This window comes from Solea solea, chromosome 6 (genome assembly GCF_958295425.1).
Source record: "Solea solea chromosome 6, fSolSol10.1, whole genome shotgun sequence".
In the NCBI taxonomy this organism is placed as follows: Eukaryota; Metazoa; Chordata; class Actinopteri; order Pleuronectiformes; family Soleidae; genus Solea; species Solea solea.
The window spans coordinates 8,096,096-8,112,778 of NC_081139.1; the positions used below are offsets into that span (position 1 = coordinate 8,096,096).

General features: G+C 40.0%; 2 protein-coding genes across 3 annotated transcripts in view; one reads left to right on the forward strand and one right to left on the reverse strand.

The window, feature by feature from the left end:
• Positions 1-353: 353 nt before the first annotated feature.
• rbck1 (RanBP-type and C3HC4-type zinc finger containing 1) lies at positions 354-8,251 on the reverse strand. The gene is made up of 13 exons (XM_058630550.1): positions 8,154-8,251; positions 7,839-7,886; positions 6,645-6,789; positions 6,286-6,382; positions 5,903-6,101; positions 5,661-5,797; positions 5,362-5,535; positions 4,623-4,783; positions 4,215-4,311; positions 3,917-4,096; positions 3,731-3,829; positions 1,723-1,866; positions 354-1,306 (listed from the first exon to the last, which is right to left on the reverse strand). Exons 2-13 carry the CDS (start codon positions 7,876-7,878, stop codon positions 1,226-1,228), a joined length of 1,554 nt encoding a protein of 517 aa, XP_058486533.1. The 5' UTR covers positions 7,879-7,886; positions 8,154-8,251; the 3' UTR covers positions 354-1,225.
• A 1,408-nt stretch (positions 8,252-9,659) lies between these two features.
• The window catches only part of necab3 (N-terminal EF-hand calcium binding protein 3), a 29,302-nt gene continuing 22,278 nt past the window's right edge, over positions 9,660-16,683 (forward strand). The window contains exons 1-2 of one of the 2 annotated variants that reach the window (XM_058632826.1): positions 9,660-9,954; positions 14,220-14,244. In XM_058632826.1, coding sequence (XP_058488809.1) covers positions 9,826-9,954; positions 14,220-14,244 — 154 coding nt within the window. In that variant the 5' untranslated portion in view covers positions 9,660-9,825. The remainder of the gene's footprint in view (positions 9,955-14,219; positions 14,245-16,683) is intronic. The other variant, XM_058632825.1, reaches the window with a different exon arrangement.

Genomic DNA, 16,683 nt, shown 5'->3' on the forward strand with positions numbered 1-16,683 from the left:
AGAAAATATAATCTTACACTAAAACCTAAACCATCACAAGATTTCACACAACTGTTTTTTCCACATGTAGTTACCTGTCCTAATAAAGATAATACAATAAGTCAAAATAAATGTAAGATCTTTCAACCATTGTATGACATAAATGATGTTATGATTATGTGTATGTTGATCACTCTTGAAGTGAATTTAATGACAAGTTTAAGTTCACAAAATGCAATAAAACTGACAGATAAACAGCAGAAATAACCATTGTACAGTACCTTGGATTTTGTTGGAACTAAAAAGTATTTAAGGTGGTTTGTTGCATCTTGCTGCTCAGGCAGCAGAGACAATAAAACACACACTTCCAAACACAAAGTTTAATTCTTTATTTTAATCTGTAGACCCGACTGAAGACAAATTTAATAAAAAATACTTCAAAAAATCTTTCAAATAATGATGAAACCCAACAACTTCATTGTCTAGAATCGACACGCCGAGAAAAAAAAACCCATTCTGTTTAGTAAAGTACATAAATGAAAGTGCTTATGGACGACGGAGAGAGAACTGAATACCTAACAATGCTATAGCATTTTTATTTTTTACAACATGCCACATTTAAACATATTCCATAAGTCTTTAATTCACAGTTTTTCCGTGAACACGTTAATTTTGTGCAAACATGTAAAACATCCTTCACCGTAAAAGAAAGATTAAGTCGACTGAGTGAAAGCAATTGCTTAATATTTCCATCACAAAATCAATCACTTTGGTAGATTCTAAGTAGTGAGGAAAAAAAAGGTTTTAAATAAATGTATATTGGTGGTAGTTGTAGTGGGTAATAGTTTATTGTTTGTAGTTGTATGTAAAGAATGAGTAGATTCTTGTGCCTGATCAAACTATGAATTTTGAATTTACACACATACATATATATATATATATATATATACACAGTATTTATACATGTGTATATTTTAAACCTGGTAGTCATTTTGCATAGTTAATGCACACAGTGTTATCACGTGTGTAGACCACACCAGCCAAGAGCAGCAGACACTGCACGACATCCTGTTGTCGTGCAATCGTAAGAGTCAGAAAAAGACATCAAAAGAATACATGAATGCAGACCAAGCATCAGACGAGGTTTGCTTTTCTTGAGATGAGATAGTGTGCGTGTGTGTGTGTGTGTGCTTGCCAGATGTGCGCACACACACGCATAGTATTTGTTCTTTGGGTGTATTCGCCCTCAGTGGCAATTCTGGCAGTTTGGATGGCAAGGCTGATTGTTCACTCGACATTTGCAGCCACCTGATGTGTCACCGCGGCCCTGTGAAATCAAATTTGAAAACAAAAAAAAAAGAGGTCATTGATAGAGAGAGAGATAAAATGATAAAAGTACAGGTCAAACTGAATTTTAAAGCACATGTGAAATGAGTGATGGCCGAATTCAATTTAGCTTTCACTGGTAGGTCCATACAGGCAAACCCAGACAGCCATACAAAAACGTGGGCCAAATGAGAATGTGCCTGGAAAAACCTGGTTATTCCACTGGGTCATGACTCAAAAAGTCCCAGGGTTCTGATATGTTGGATGCCGACTCACTGTTATAGTTGCTCAGTTATTGAGACACTTGAACATAGTCATCGTTGCTGTTCCCTCAACATTGAATGTGTTTGTCAAGCTGCATGTGCTGTGTGTGTGTGTATGTGCTGTGTGTGTGTGTGTGTGTGTGTGTGCATTTACATTTGGTCCCCAGCGAGCTTGTTTGGTGACCCAGCAGATTTCCGTCTTGCACATCAAGCAGCAGATCCAGTCGCAGCCGTCCTTTTTCTGGACGATGACGTCACACCGTGGACATTTCATGGCCTCTCCATTCTGCACTAAAGCCTGAAGTGAAATACAGTGACACAATGTAGTCATGGAGTAGATAAGAGCATTACTGAATACCACTTGCAGTGTAACTACATCATTTCTCAAAGTAAACAAGAAGAACAATATCAAACGGCCACGGGTGCAACACACATGGATTTTTAAATTATCAGTACTTACTCAAAGTAAACAAAACAACTTACAGTTATCTCATTAAAGTTGCTATTCACAATAACAGATGTGTGTGTGTGAAACCTAAACTAAAGCAGGTAACTGGGGGGTCAGTTTCAGTTTCCATTTTCTTTTTCTGTTACTGTTTCCACTTTCTGTTTGCTTTCTCATTTTGTTTGCTTTCTATTTCTGCTGTCCGACGTGAACTGAAAGCAGAGTTCCCTCAGAGGGACTACATGTGTGAAAATGCCCACACAACACAAGTCACTCTGGAGATTCTCACAAAATTCTTCCGCTTGATCCCTAGTATAATCCCAGACACTCTATTTATCTATTTAAAGCTATCTATCACCAACGCCTGATCACGTTCCTGTTGTGTGAGAAGTACCAAAGACTCTGTTACGACCCCAGGGTCGTGACTGCTTTTTCCCTGTGTGTATGTGTCTGCATACAGATTGCAACTTGTGGGTTGTGACCTTTTGTTTTGTGGTAACTGCACTCCATGTTCGTTGAGTCACTTTTCAGTTGCAGCTTAGGTGTAAATTGGCAACATTAGTGTGTGGTCAGTGGTTGACTACAGTGACCATTTTTGTTACTGTTGTATTTATTGTGTGTGATTGTGATTTTTTTTTGAGTGGGATGTTGTCTCTCCACAGAGTTTTTTCTCTTTTAAGGGGGGAGGTGTCAGGGTCGTGACTGCTTTTTCCCTGTGTGTATGTGTCTGCATGTGAGTGTGAGATGGGTCGCAGGTGTGCATGTTTGAGTGAATGACGTGTGTGAGTGAGTCTAGGTGGATCCTGGGAGCTGATTGGTCCTGCACGGAAGGAATCTGAATAAGAGGCCTGAACATCCCAGCTGCAGGGGTTTTCCTCAAAACACTCACAGCCAAACTGCCAGCAGACATGTTGTACTTGATTTTAAATAAACCTTTAAAATGGTTTGTTTGACTTGTTGCTGGTGGTTTCTTGGGAGTTGAGAAGGAGAGTCTCATTGTTCATGTTGTGATCAGGTTTTCCCCTAGGCCTGGTCGTAACAGACTCACCGGTATCAAAAAAAGAAAACAAGGCAATACCTTGGTTTTGATTCAATGGAAGCACAGTTTTATCTATACACACTGTGAGAATAGGAACAAAAACCTCCAACTGCTGTTTATTTTTGCATATGAACCTTTTACTTTATTCTTTTTTGTGTGCGACGGGTTTGGGTTGGGGGGGCCTGGTTTGTCCTGGACACAAGCAAGGGAGGCTTCAAGGATAAAAGGTTGGGAACCACTGCTCTACGGGACTGTCCGGTCTGACTGAACAGATAAGTATGTTGTGTGTCAGTGTGTGCAAGTTCACGTATCAGCATTAGGATTAAGAAGTTGTGAGGAGCTGAGTGAATCAATAAAAAAAAGAGAACTTGTGTTTATCAGTGTCAATATTGTGGCAGTTGATAAAAAAAAAAGAAAATAGCGGTAAAAATACTTTCGGTTTACTGTGAAACTGCAGCGAGTCTGAAAATGTCAGCTGAGGAGGCAGTTTCTTGTTCACACAGCCAAAAGACTGTGATCACATCCGTCTTTTCATGACTGACAGATAGAATCTGGAGACGCATTTAAACGCATTGTGCGTGTCCAGACCAGTACTTGGTGTGGTTCACTTTCAGGATGTTAATAAGCTGAATAAGCAGATCTGAACACAGTCTATACAATCATTTAAAGTCGATGTACCTCTAGCATCAGCTTGGTTTGCTGAGCTGCCTGGTCGTTTTGTGCTCGGATGCGCAGGTCATCCTGGTAATCCTTGCAGTTCATGCCTGTATGGATGGCCTTAAAAAACATCACAAAATCCCTTGTGTTCAATACTGTTACTACTCATAGAAAAACTTGTTAACATAGAAAGTTAAACAAATCTACCTTGCAGAGGATACAGTTGGTCATTTGGCAAAGTTCACAGAGGAATTCATTGACTTCATCCTCGTAGACGCACCATCCTCGACAATTGGGAGTCTGACAGTGGAAGCTGTGATCCGTGCGGCTCTCTGCGATTATCAAGCGCAACTCCAGAAACCGCTGGTGCTCTTCCTCTGTGAGCAGCTGCATCCAGGATCATACAGTTAACAGAGAGACAGAGAAAGGGTGATATGTATGCACATTTTTCCCCCCGTCGGCTGTTTTTTTTTTTTTTTTTAAATACATCCAAAATGGTTCTTACCGCTTTGATTTCCCGATCTAGTAGCTTGCTATCACATGCATCAGGGCATGAAACCTCAGCATCATGACTGTTCACGATTGTCGAATGTAAACACTCCCTTAACAAGGACATACAGTTCACACAAACACAGATTGAAATGTGCAAAAGAAGAAATGCATATACAGTAAGATATACAGACAAAATACTATATATATATATATATATATATATATACATATATGTATATGTATATATGTATACGTGTATATATGTACTATATGTATATATGTATATGTATATGTGTATATATATATATATACGTATGTATATATGTATATATATGTGTGTATATATATACATATATATATATATATATATATATATATATATATATGTATATATAATGTATACTATACTATACTATCTGACCTGCAGAAGGTGTGTAGACACTCTCTGAGCACAATGCCTTCTTCTGGCCCCACAGTATTGAAGCAGATGGGACAGTCTATTTCCGTGGCGTTGGAGATAAGATTCTGTTCATCTGTTGCCAACAAGTACATGTAGTTCATCTCTCGTTCATCTTTCTGAGCCTTCATCGCAATGTAAGGGAGAGATTCATTAATTATTAACATATAATCATTACCAACATACAGTAAAAAAGAAGCAGCTAATGACTGTTGACTGTGGTATTTTTTTGCTGGGCTGCGTGGACATCCAAACGTCAAGTCCAATTTTCAAATCAATGAATTTTTTTCAACATATTTTTTCAATATACATGCACTGAGAGTTGACGTTATAGACCTGTCCCACAATACCGACAGTTTCTGTTGTTGTCGACGCATGCGATGATATATCAATGTGCGTGTGTGTGCTATTTGAGAGAGGAGTCGCGTTCACATTAAAGTCAGTTGCAAGACACTTGTAGTTATGAATGTAAACTATTAAATCTGATCTGTAATGACTCAGAATTTAGTCAGATTAGAACACTGTGTCTGGTCATTGTCATTTTTGGTTGTGTGGGTGTTGTCTATAAAATACTTCTTCTTCCTCTTCTCTACACGAGGAGAAAACTATTGGCCGGGGTTGGGTCAAATGTATACAGATACTGAGTTTATCAACGGGCTGAAAAAAGGTTTCATGAATCTTGGTTTATGGTTGCTTGTGTTACCTGTTCATACTGCAACATGGCCAACTTTTCCTGCTGAATTCGTAGAATTTCCTCCTGGTCCGGCTGATAGATCTCTGGCACCTTATAATTCTCAGGCCGTTCCCCTCCGCATATCTCACAACCAGGACGCGTTGGCTTGTTCATAAAAGTGCAACTAGTGCAGGCCCAGCCCAGCTACACACACACACACACACACAAATGAATATGGTATATATGGTTGTGCAGCGACTGGACACACACTACATAAACTTACAGTGCATCAGCAGACTTATGGGCTCAGGCAGAGGTTGTATTCTCACCTGAGGTTTAGGAAGCACAGCAGGTTTAGGAACAGTTGGGGGTTTAGCAGGAAGAGGAGGAGGAGCTGCCTTCTGTCCGCCACCTCCGCCCAGCCCTCTGGGAAAAAGGTGCATTGTCTCCATCGACTCCACAATGCCTAAGAAAATAAATGATTTTCCCATTAAAAAAATCTATTCAACCTGTAATGAACGATAACAGAAAAACGGTATTACTGAACAATGTGTATGTGTGTGTAACTGACCCTCAATGCGTTGCTGCTCTTGGTCTATATTATGCTGATGCCGGGTCAGATTAACAGTGTGGGCAGAGCGGATGAACAGGAAAGCCTGGTCGCCATTGTGACGTACACCGTGGTTGTACAGTGTCTCCTTGTCTCGAGCCAACCTCTTGCCGATCACCCAACGCTGCAGCAAAGGCGCGAACCCATAGTCATGGCTGATCTGTGGGGGAAGAATTTTGGAATATAATCATATTAATCTTTTTTCACTTGTAATCGTGACCAACAATAAAGTAACAGAAACGTTGGTTACACTGAAATGAAGCCACAAAAATCTTTATAAAATGTATTCGGTCAAACTGATAGATGTTAGGCTAATGTAATCAAAACTAATGTCACATCAATACCTTTTCTTTCAGCTGTGCAATTGTCATATCAAGAGAAACCTCAAGCGTCATTGGAATGCAGGTATCTGACTGAGCATCCTCTACTCCAACCTTCAACCTGTAGCACAGAAATCAACATTTTATTTCTGTATATCGCATAATATAACCAAATAGAAGCTACTAACCACACTCATGCATACACATACTTGACCTTCATTTCCGAAACTGTTACATAATTCCAATGTAAAACCAGAAAGATAAACACTTCTCTTCAAAGAAAAAAAAGGGAACTCCAAGTGCACGAAAGGTTTATGGATTTATGTTTCAGAAACATCTGGCAAGAGAGAGAGAACACGTGGCTACACACTGTTGAGTCCTACCTTATGGATTCCTGAGGGTAAGCCTGACTGTTGATATTGACAGAGACTGGTAGAGACAGTTGTGACAGCTCCTGGCACAGTTTAACTGCTTCTTCACTGTTCCCACTGCTGAGAGCTTCACTCAGAGAGAGAGCAAGTTCTTCCGCTGCAAAGGAAAATGAGGCAGGGGTTCACGTCATCATGTCAGTTTTTATCAACGTCACACTCACAGGACCAGTGTGAAGGACTGTGTGGCGTCTAGAGGTGATGTTGCAGACAGCAAACTCAATACCCTGCTCCTTACTTTCCCTTTTCTTGCAGAACTTAGAGGCCTTCATATACGATACAAAAACAAAAGACCGTCCCTAGAGCCAGTGTTTGGGCCTCTGTAGAAACAGTGGCAGTACAGGACCTGCCTATGTAGATTTACAGAAGCATATTAAGGGTTACGGTTTTCTGTATTCTATATAATGAATAATCAAAACATTTCAGTCATACTTTTTTATTTTTGCTTATGTTTGAGATGTATTAAATATGTTACATTGTCAAAGAAAACCAAATCTCACTTCACACTGAAGACAGACTGATCACAGCAACACCCATGATTCAATTATTGACCTTATTCTGAATAGACTGTCATAAGTAATATACACATGAATATATCATGCAAGTAGTATTTCTTGAAGCTGCACATTGTTTATGATGAATGTGTTTTCTTGAGCTTTACGTTACTTCACACTTTTCCTTTTTCCCATAAATGCTGTTTCCTTGCAATCTGTTTTGTTACATATTATGTGTGTAAAAGTTCTTCACTGCGACAACGATACACAGTTTCCTGTGTGTCTGTTAGAGCAGCATAACACAATTATGACTCATTCACATTATATCTACTACTGTGAAACCTCCAATAAAAGGACTGTAACTGTATTGTATTCTGACTAGTAAACATATTATGTGACTAAAATCAGAATACAGCACACGTTAATTAACCGATAATACGATTATTGCATGGCATTGTGTTATTCAGCCTCTTGACTTAATCGGGTTGAAATGTGAATATTGCTGCATGCAAACGTATTTAGTGACTTATAAAGTTGTTTTCATTGAGAAACAATTAAGAATGTGGCGACATCTGTCCTGTAATGACAGGGGTTGAGTAGAACTCGGGTCATATTGTTTGTAATCGGAAATCGAAACTTAAGTTGACGTGCTCACCTTCCTTCAGATTGACTTTGGGTGCAGTTTCAGAGGCCATGGTTACACCTGAAGCACCACACAAAACACACGTAAACAGACACGTACACACACAAACATGACACAGCAAGGATGTCTGTCTGACAGACAAACAAGTTCAGTTTATTTCGTTGCAGTCGTTGTCACGCGCGCGCGCGCACACACACACACACACACACACACATGTCTCTGTCTCTCTCTCTCTCATACACACACACACACACACACACTCACATACACACTCTTTCTCTGCTCTGTACGAAACAAAGCGTTTACGCGAAGTAAAATGACACTTGCCTGCTTGTCTGTGTAAGAGTTGAGGGCCGCCGACGACCAGGTAGAGGAGAAAATGAAACTAACTTAAGTTCAGGAAGAGATAGTTTAACCCCCCCGCCCCCTTCTCTGCTGCTCCGCCCCTCGTCGTTCTGCAAAAAAGGTTTCCTGTCTGGAGTTGAGACCTTTATTTTGAAGTAACATCAACTTGAAAACCATCCATGCTATAATTAAAGGGTCAACAAATAATATTAATCAAATCAAATACAACATTTTTACAAATCCATAGAGAAAAATAACAATGTAAGGCAAGACAGAATAAAAGATGTTGAAATGCAATAAAATAATATTAATAACAATAAAATACAACAGCAACGTAATAAGAAGAATAAGAATACAAAATAATAATAAGTTCCAGCAGATGGCAGCATTTGTCAATTTTATCTCTGCAACGGCTCAAGTTGATATTCCTGTTATACTAACGAAGTGAAACACAGTGAGACTTTACAGTCAGTTAAACAACAACAACAACAACAACAACAACAACAACAACAACACAAACCAAACCAAACTCTTAAAAGAACTTTGAGAAGAATTTTGTTTATACTGTTCACATTCATATTTAATTCGAAAAAATGGGCGTTTAGTCAGATGTCAAAATCACAGTTTAGTTTATGTGCCGACTTGTTTTGTTGATGTTACTTCCGGCGTTGGGTACGGAGTTTTTTTTAAACCTGTTTCACCAGCGGAAGTTCACCAAAGAGGGTGAGTTGGTTTTGGCTCCGTAATTTTTTGTTGACAGGCACGTCACGTCTTTATTATGCTTTATATGTATATAGTGTTCAACTTAACGACTAGACGTCTTCAAACTTTACTCAAACACGTCCAGTACTGCGGTCAAACTCTCTGACGCCGAATTTTAACGCACTATTAACAAAGGCTTTTACAGTAAAATGCCTGCGAACCATTGAATCACGCTAGTAAGGATATCGACATCCGGTTTTCAGAATAAAACAGCGAGAGCACTGTATGTCTTTGAACGAGTTTGAGCAACTGCATATAGAGAGCGCTTTATAAGTTATTAATAAGACTGATAAAGTTGTGTACTCAAGCACATATAATATCTACTAGCAAACTGGAAATCTGACATTTTTACTGTACAGTTTTAGAGAAATTTCAAAGTAAATGTCCCACATTCACATTTTTAGTGAAGATAGTCATCTTCATACAGAAGATGACTATGACCTGGATGTGAACATATCGTAAGGTAATATAGCTTTTGTTTTGTGTATTGTACACCTGGTTTCATACATCAACTACAGTGTGTCATGGTCCATTATAGCTACATAAAGTTGATAAACTCTTGACTGCAGGCTGACTTTAGTTTTACGCACACATTGTTTTACGCATTAAACACACCGTTTTCCTTGTGTTTCACCTTTATCGTCAGACAACCATCTGACCAGGTCAACACTTTGATCTAGACTCGCAGATAAACGAGCCAATCACAGCGGCTCCAGCGGGAGGGGCAAGACAGCTCCGCTCAAAGTTGCAGAGCATCTCTCTCTCTCTCCCTCTCTCTCCCTCTCTCCCTCTCGCACCAGCATTACCTTCACACCTTCACTGCACTTCACAGTCTGTGTGAACCTCATCTGTCTCTGCACGACTACAGGGAAACTGACCGACTGGGTGAAATATGTTGTCTTGTACGGAGATGATCACCATGTGCCTGCAGTCTGCCAAACAGAAGCATCTCCGGGCTCAGCAGCAGCTGCCGCCGCCGCCGATGCACAGCCATGGACAAGGGTTGACTCTCTTTCATGATGTGAGTCTATGCTCTCTCTCTATTTCTCTCTCTCTCTCTGTGTTGTTTATTCATTCATTTTGTGGGGACCTAAATCTGAAGTGAGAGTTAATCAGTTTGGGTTATTACATTTAACTCAGATTTAATAGATAAGCTTTATTTTCAGACTCAAGGTCCAGACAAAAAGTAAAAAAAAAAAAAAACAAGACACACAGTACAAAAGGAATAAGAATCACACAATAGAATAAAAATGCAGGACTGAAGTGAACAATTGGAGAAAATACTCAATTGCAATTTTTCTGACAGGTATTGCATTCAAATAAACGAAGGCTCAGTTCAATATTTACTGGATAATAGTTTTGAAATGTAATGTTTTATTTGCATAGAATAAAATTGACAATTTCAATGGGAGCCACTGCAATTTATTGTTGTGTTGTTTTTGAAAATGCAGTTTTCATTTGAAAATGATTAAAATGTTCAGGCCTAGATTATAGGCAATTGTTATGTTATTGGCTAAACCTCAATGTGTGTACTTGTTTGTATGTCTTTGTGAGGACCAAAGTAATGTATAAACCATAGGAAGCAAGGACATTTGGGGAAGTGAAGACATTTTGGCTGACCCTCACAACTTTAAATGGCATTTTGGGGGTTACAATTTGGTTAGAATTAGGTTAATGTTAGGGTTAGGTATGTATTTGTAATGGTTAAGGACCAGTACTGTACGTGTGTGTGTGTGTGTTTTCTCTACTACACTATAAAGAAATGTGTACCACTGCAATAATAAAGCACACCCAAAGGCCATTATCTCTAAAAAATGAATCTGCTTTACAACTTTTGCTTCAGGCTCAAAATATATTGATGCATATTTTTAGGCGACCAGTTGACTTAACTGTGTGGGTGCTGTGGGAAAATGCCATTGCAGCAAATAAGACAACTTCAACGTGCCTTCAATGCTAAATTAGAATTCGCAAGTCAAAATCTGTCAGTGTGAATAATTGGGCATCCTACAGGCGGGAATAAGATTTCCATTTTCTGCACGATGTTGCCCCGTTCACCAGACCAAAGTGGAAAGACAAAAATAAATAGTGACTGTGAAAGAAGACAAGTAATCAAAGTGAAGACAGCATGTCCTCATCTGCATGGCAGTTATGAGCATTTTCTTAATTTCCCAGTGTCATTATTTTCCTACACAGGCTGTTTTAGACATTCAGTAAATACAGTAATTACAATTGAGAGCAAGGAACGCAGACTATGGAAACATCAAGTAGAGTGTGGCTGTGAGTCTGCTTCAGTTGGAACAACACAAAAGATGAAATGCGGAGGCTTTCTGGTGCTGTACTCTTTTCAGGGACAGTGTGTGTGTTGTGCCAACACAATGTGAGTGTGTCTTTGTTTAGACGAGGCTGTCTGTGTTCTGTGTGTTAGTGACAGAGTACACAGCTAGCTGTCACTTAGTTAGAGCTCAAATGGACACATCATCAGCCTGTTAACCCAGGACAAGACAGTGTATGACACATGGATAATTACTCATATAACCTCCAGGGACATATAAGTGCGTATGTGTGTGAAAGAGATGATGATGAAGTCTGTCATCTTTTTTTGTTGTTGTTGATGAATCAGTAAGAAGGCATTCATAATGTTGCGGTGCTGCTGTACTTTGTTTATGTGCTATTCTATGGTTAAATCAATGACTTTTATTTCATGAAAATGGAGGACGGGCCACACGGTTGGTGTAGTGGTTAGCACTCTTGCCTTTGCAGCAAAACGACCGGGCTTTGTGACCTGAGAGTTTGCATGTTCTCCCCTTGTGTGCATGGGTTTTCTCCGAGTTATCCACTTTCCTCCCACAGTCCAAAAACATGCAGATTTTGAGATTAGGCAAATTGACCGTGAGAGTGAAGGGTTATTTGTCTCAATGTGGCCCTGTGATGGACCACCTTTTGTCCTATGTCAGCTGGGATTGGCACCAGCACCCCCCACGACACTCACGTGGAGGATAAAGTGCTAGAAGATGCCTAAGTGAGTGAAGTGACAAAAAAGTGCCTGAAAACAAACAAACAAAAACAGAACTTTGCCCCTTTAAAGACCAGGGGTAATTAATGTTTCTGGTAATCTTCATGGTGGTGTGATAAGGGTTGATTGCTCCACCGTCAGCTTGCTCTCTCTCTTTCTAATTGCCCACTCGCATCTCTGTCCACACTCCTCTCATCTTTTGCTGAAGCTGGAGATGGAAGGAAATAGAAAATAAACAAATAGAAAAAAACCTAAAATATAGAAACAAAATAGCAGGGTGCCGTAATTGGGCACAGCTTTTCTTTTTCACAGTGTGTGAGCACAGTCTGAGAGAACCCACTGTCCTAACACCTGCCACTGACATCAGAGGAGTAGCTCTCTGGGAAGCAGCTCTGACCTTTTCTGGGCTTGCAGTAAATTGTGCATTATCATTTGTTGACACTGGCGAGCTCAAAGACTCAGGCGAACAACAAACAAACAAACAAAGTTTAACAGTACTGCTTCCACTCTGCTGAATCAAACAGGAGAGATAATGTACTTGCCTAGATGGGTAAACAGTGGCACAGGGGAAAGCGAAAGACTGCTGATGAGTTTATGCAAAAGCTTAACAGAGAGATACAAAGTCATTTTCAGATTCATATAGTTGTCTGAATGCCCTGCCATCATAAATGAGCTTGTTATGTAATCCAAATATCCCAAACAGGAGTTTGCCTTTGAGTCTTGACAGAGGTGGAGCCACAGTTAGTGTTAAGTGGTTTTAAATTTACCTCAGTCAACTGGCAAATGTAGTGCCCTTTATCTGAGGGATATTTACTCGGTCATTTACAGCCAAGTGTTAAAAACACATCATTATGATGGTGTTAGAGCGACTGACAGGTAGTATTGTCAAGTAAGTGTCTGGTTGCAGGTGATGTCCAGAAACATGCAGATTTGGGGATTTGGCAAATTGGAAACTCTAAATAGGTGTGAGTGTGAGAGTGGATGGTTGTTTGTTGTTCGCCCTATGTCAGCTGCGATTGGCACCAGCGCCCCCCACGACCCTCATGTGGAGGATGAAGCGCTAGTAGATGAATGAATGAAAACCTGACGTGGTGCTGGTTGAACTGGACATCTTATGGCTTCTCGCTACATCCATTTTTATATACGCAGCCAATGCCACTGCAGAAAGGGTGGGCACACCCAGCCCGCACAGAGAGAGAATTAATCATTCACGTTCACATTCACAGATTCACAGTCCACCCCGACAGGGAATTTGTTCTCGGATGAACTTAAACCCAATGTGCTCTTCTTTGGACTGTGGGAGGAAGCAGGAGTGTCTAGAGAAAAGGAGGATGGAAGATTCGACCCAAGAAACTTTTTGCTGTACAAACCATACAAACTGTTCTGAATTCCAAAGTAACTTGACTTTCTACTGTCAAAAGTCAGTGTGGCATAAAATCAGTATATTAATGACTATAGTTTAAGTGTAGAGAAGATAAAACGTGTAGGTTCCTGAAGCACTGTGTCCCTGTGCAGTCAGTACAGTCTGCTACGGCCTGGACCTTCATTAAGATGTGCACGGTCGTAGGGGTCACAGAGTTGATTCACACTAATAACATTGTGAATGAGTCTTAACCAAGTTCATAACTGTCCACTAGACTTCAGTCTTCAAACCATACCACAAATGAAAAAGGACGGGACTGTGGAAGAGCCGAGCACTGATATCAGGAGTGAAGATGTAGTGACAGAGAGGTGGACAGGCAAAGGGCAGAAGTGCTTGTTAACCTATGGAAAAGTGAGACTCAGGTTCTGCTGTTATTTATAACCTGTAGGTCAAAAATGACGAGCATGTCAGTCCTGACCTATAAAGACCGTAGACTTGGGGGGGTTGGTGCGTGGAATGACATCGATAAATTAGAACAGATTGTTTTTCTTAACAGTGTATCTGTGAAATGTACGATAAGTTGGTTCGTTTCACTCATGCGAGCAATGCTGTCGCTAAATGTCCATCTACAAGGTTGATAACTTGTTCTGAAGAGAATGAAATATGGAAATAGATGCATAAAATATAGATTTAAAAGTATGAAAATGTGCATTAAAGAAATGTGGAACCATAATTGAAGCCCATCAAATAACCTAAACCTCATGTATTGCACGTGAAAACAAAGTTGGCTGACACCATATGATGCTCAAACTTCTCAATGTTCTTTTGACCAATGATACTTATACACTCAGTGATGCATAACTACTTTAATAACCATGTCTTCCCTTTTCTTTCTTTTTTTTCCCCAAAGATTTTCCGCCGAGCAGACAAAAACGGTGAGTAAACAGTTCGTAACGTGTTCAGTGATGACTAATGTGTCACATCGCATGCTTGTCCTCACATTACTCGGCTACAGTAGCTGTTACTCATATGAAAACTGTGAGAGACTGGCATACATTTCTCTAAAGTGATGCTCCTTTTATAAATATCTCAGCTCAGTGAAGACCGTTTATAAAAAGTGGACAGAATCTTCCAGTCTGCTCATTGAGGCCAACCTGAAATAAGTAAATCTTTCACTTAATTTCCAGTGTCAGTAAACATTTTCTCTAGTTCTATGTCCTCTTGACCTAATTGACCACACGATGTCAACTTTGTAAATGGTGTTCCTGTTTAAAGGAAACTAGATGAAGAAGCATAACACATATAAATGGACACCAGAGTGAATGACAGCAACCAATAGGAGCCTGGCTGCAGGTGACGTGTGTGCATTTCCAGTTACAAAACAAGTTCACATTCTTATGGGTTAAGATGCTGAATCATGGCCATGTTGTAAAGATTGTTTGACATAAAAGAAACTTATACAACTGGGGGTTGTGCTGTGATGAAGTTACTTTTCCAGTGCTCACTTTCCCTTTGGGCACACACGGTGGAGTAGTGGTTAGCACTCTCGCCTTGCAGTGAGAAGACCCGGGTTCGAGCCCCGGTTGGAACAAGGGCCTTTCTGCATGGAGTTTGCATGTTCTCCCCGTGTGTGCGTGGGTTCTCTCCGGGTTCTCCGGCTTCCTCCTACAGTCCAAAAACATGCAATGTGGGGATTAGGTAAATTGGGCACTCTAAATTGACCATAGGAGTGAGTGGGAGAGTGAATGGTTGTTTGTCTGTCTCTGTGTGTGGCCCTGCGATGGACTGGCGAACTGTCCAGGGTATATCCTGCCTATCGCCCGATGTAGCTGAGATTGGCACAGCACCCCCCGCGACCCTCTGGCAGAGGATAAAGCGGTAGATGATGACTGACTGACTGACTTTCCCTTCGTTCGGGCTCCGGGGCTTATTTTTATAGGAACACTTGTGGTAGAGACAGTGCTGCTGGTTCTGTCTGGTTTTGTTCACTTAGTTTAATTTCAAATCATACCATCATAATTCACTTAATGGAGAAAGCTGTCATCATAAATTAAAAAAAATTTTTTTTTACTAAAACAGACCAACTCTATCCTTTCCACTTATCTTTTCACTGTTACTTAATTTTCACATTTGACATATTGTACATGAAGTTTTAAATCTTCTTGCTGTTATCAAAACTACCTTGGTTCTGTGGCTATGGATGCTATGAGAAGTCTTATTTATTTCTAGGTTGAAATGAGTTGCCCGAACAAATCAGGAAGAAAGCTTCATCACCGGGGCATTGCTGCATTTACAGCGAGGGCTGTAATCAGCATGTGTCAAAACAGCAATTACTTCTCAGAAGCTCTTACTATTCATGATCAAGTGTGTTGCACAGTACGCGTTGAATTGTTCTTTGGATTCCAGCCCCATATATATTCACTGTGGTAGTTTTATTTTATTATAATGAGCTCAGCTGGGGGGGCTGTCATCGCTGCACTGGTCATGGAGAAGAAGTGTTTATATAAAAGAGGAATGCAAAGAAAATAGACTGCGCTACATCCACCGCACTTCATATCGCACACCATAGGGATTTGATCAGTCAACAAACTCGTGTTTATTTGTGGCGTGAGGGGCAGGATAAACCCCTGCACTTCTCAAATATATCTCCAAAAAACCTTTACCATAAAACATTTATTACACAGTGTTTTTGCATCTCTGTAAGAACTGAGCAAACACGCTCTTAATAGGAAGATAACATTGTGGAAAGCTCTGTTAAAAGGTAAAAAAAAAAGGTTTAGATAATTGAGAAAAAAAGTCTATTCAGGTTTAGTAGTGCTGGCATATTCTGCTTTTTTAATGGTCAAAGTCTCATCATTACCAGTGTGCATGAAAACCCAAGAATAATTAGACAGCTTACATAACTCAGACCGTAACTTAATTGGCAGAATGGTCACACACCAATACTCTCGTTTAAACTTCTCTCTGTATAAGCAGCAGCTTAAAGAGTAAGTATGAAAATGATAATATAATATTAAATTGCAACAACTCCATATTTTCCTGGAAAATGATTTGTCTTCCCTCAGATTCCGCTTCTGCATCAGGACACGTTCTTGAGTGAAAGCTGAAAGAGATGATTTCATCTCTAAGTGTTCTTCTTTAATGAACCGTCGTCTTACCTGACAACTTCCACCAAAACTGAGTAAGGAATACCTGCCAGTTTCAAACCATTAGTGAGCTGGAGAAAGGAGATGAAGTATGGCATGTGGTATAAAAGCAGCATGAAGCTTTAAATTAGCTTACAGTATATCACAGGCATCATCACAGCTGGCCCAGTGGAACACTTTCTAAGCAGTGCATTGATACTCACGGTACCAGAATTGTAAAAAGATTTG

Bases quoted from the DNA above. Each gene is read 5' to 3' on its own strand.
- rbck1 (XM_058630550.1), bottom strand. From the start codon at position 7,878: ATGGCCTCTGAAACTGCACCCAAAGTCAATCTGAAGGAAG. The intron at 6,383-6,644 runs GTAGGACTCAAC...TCTGTGCTACAG, and splicing joins TACCCTCAGGAATCCATAAG to GTTGAAGGTTGGAGTAGAGG. The intron at 4,784-5,361 runs GTAACACAAGCA...ATTGCGATGAAG, and splicing joins CCATGTTGCAGTATGAACAG to GCTCAGAAAGATGAACGAGA.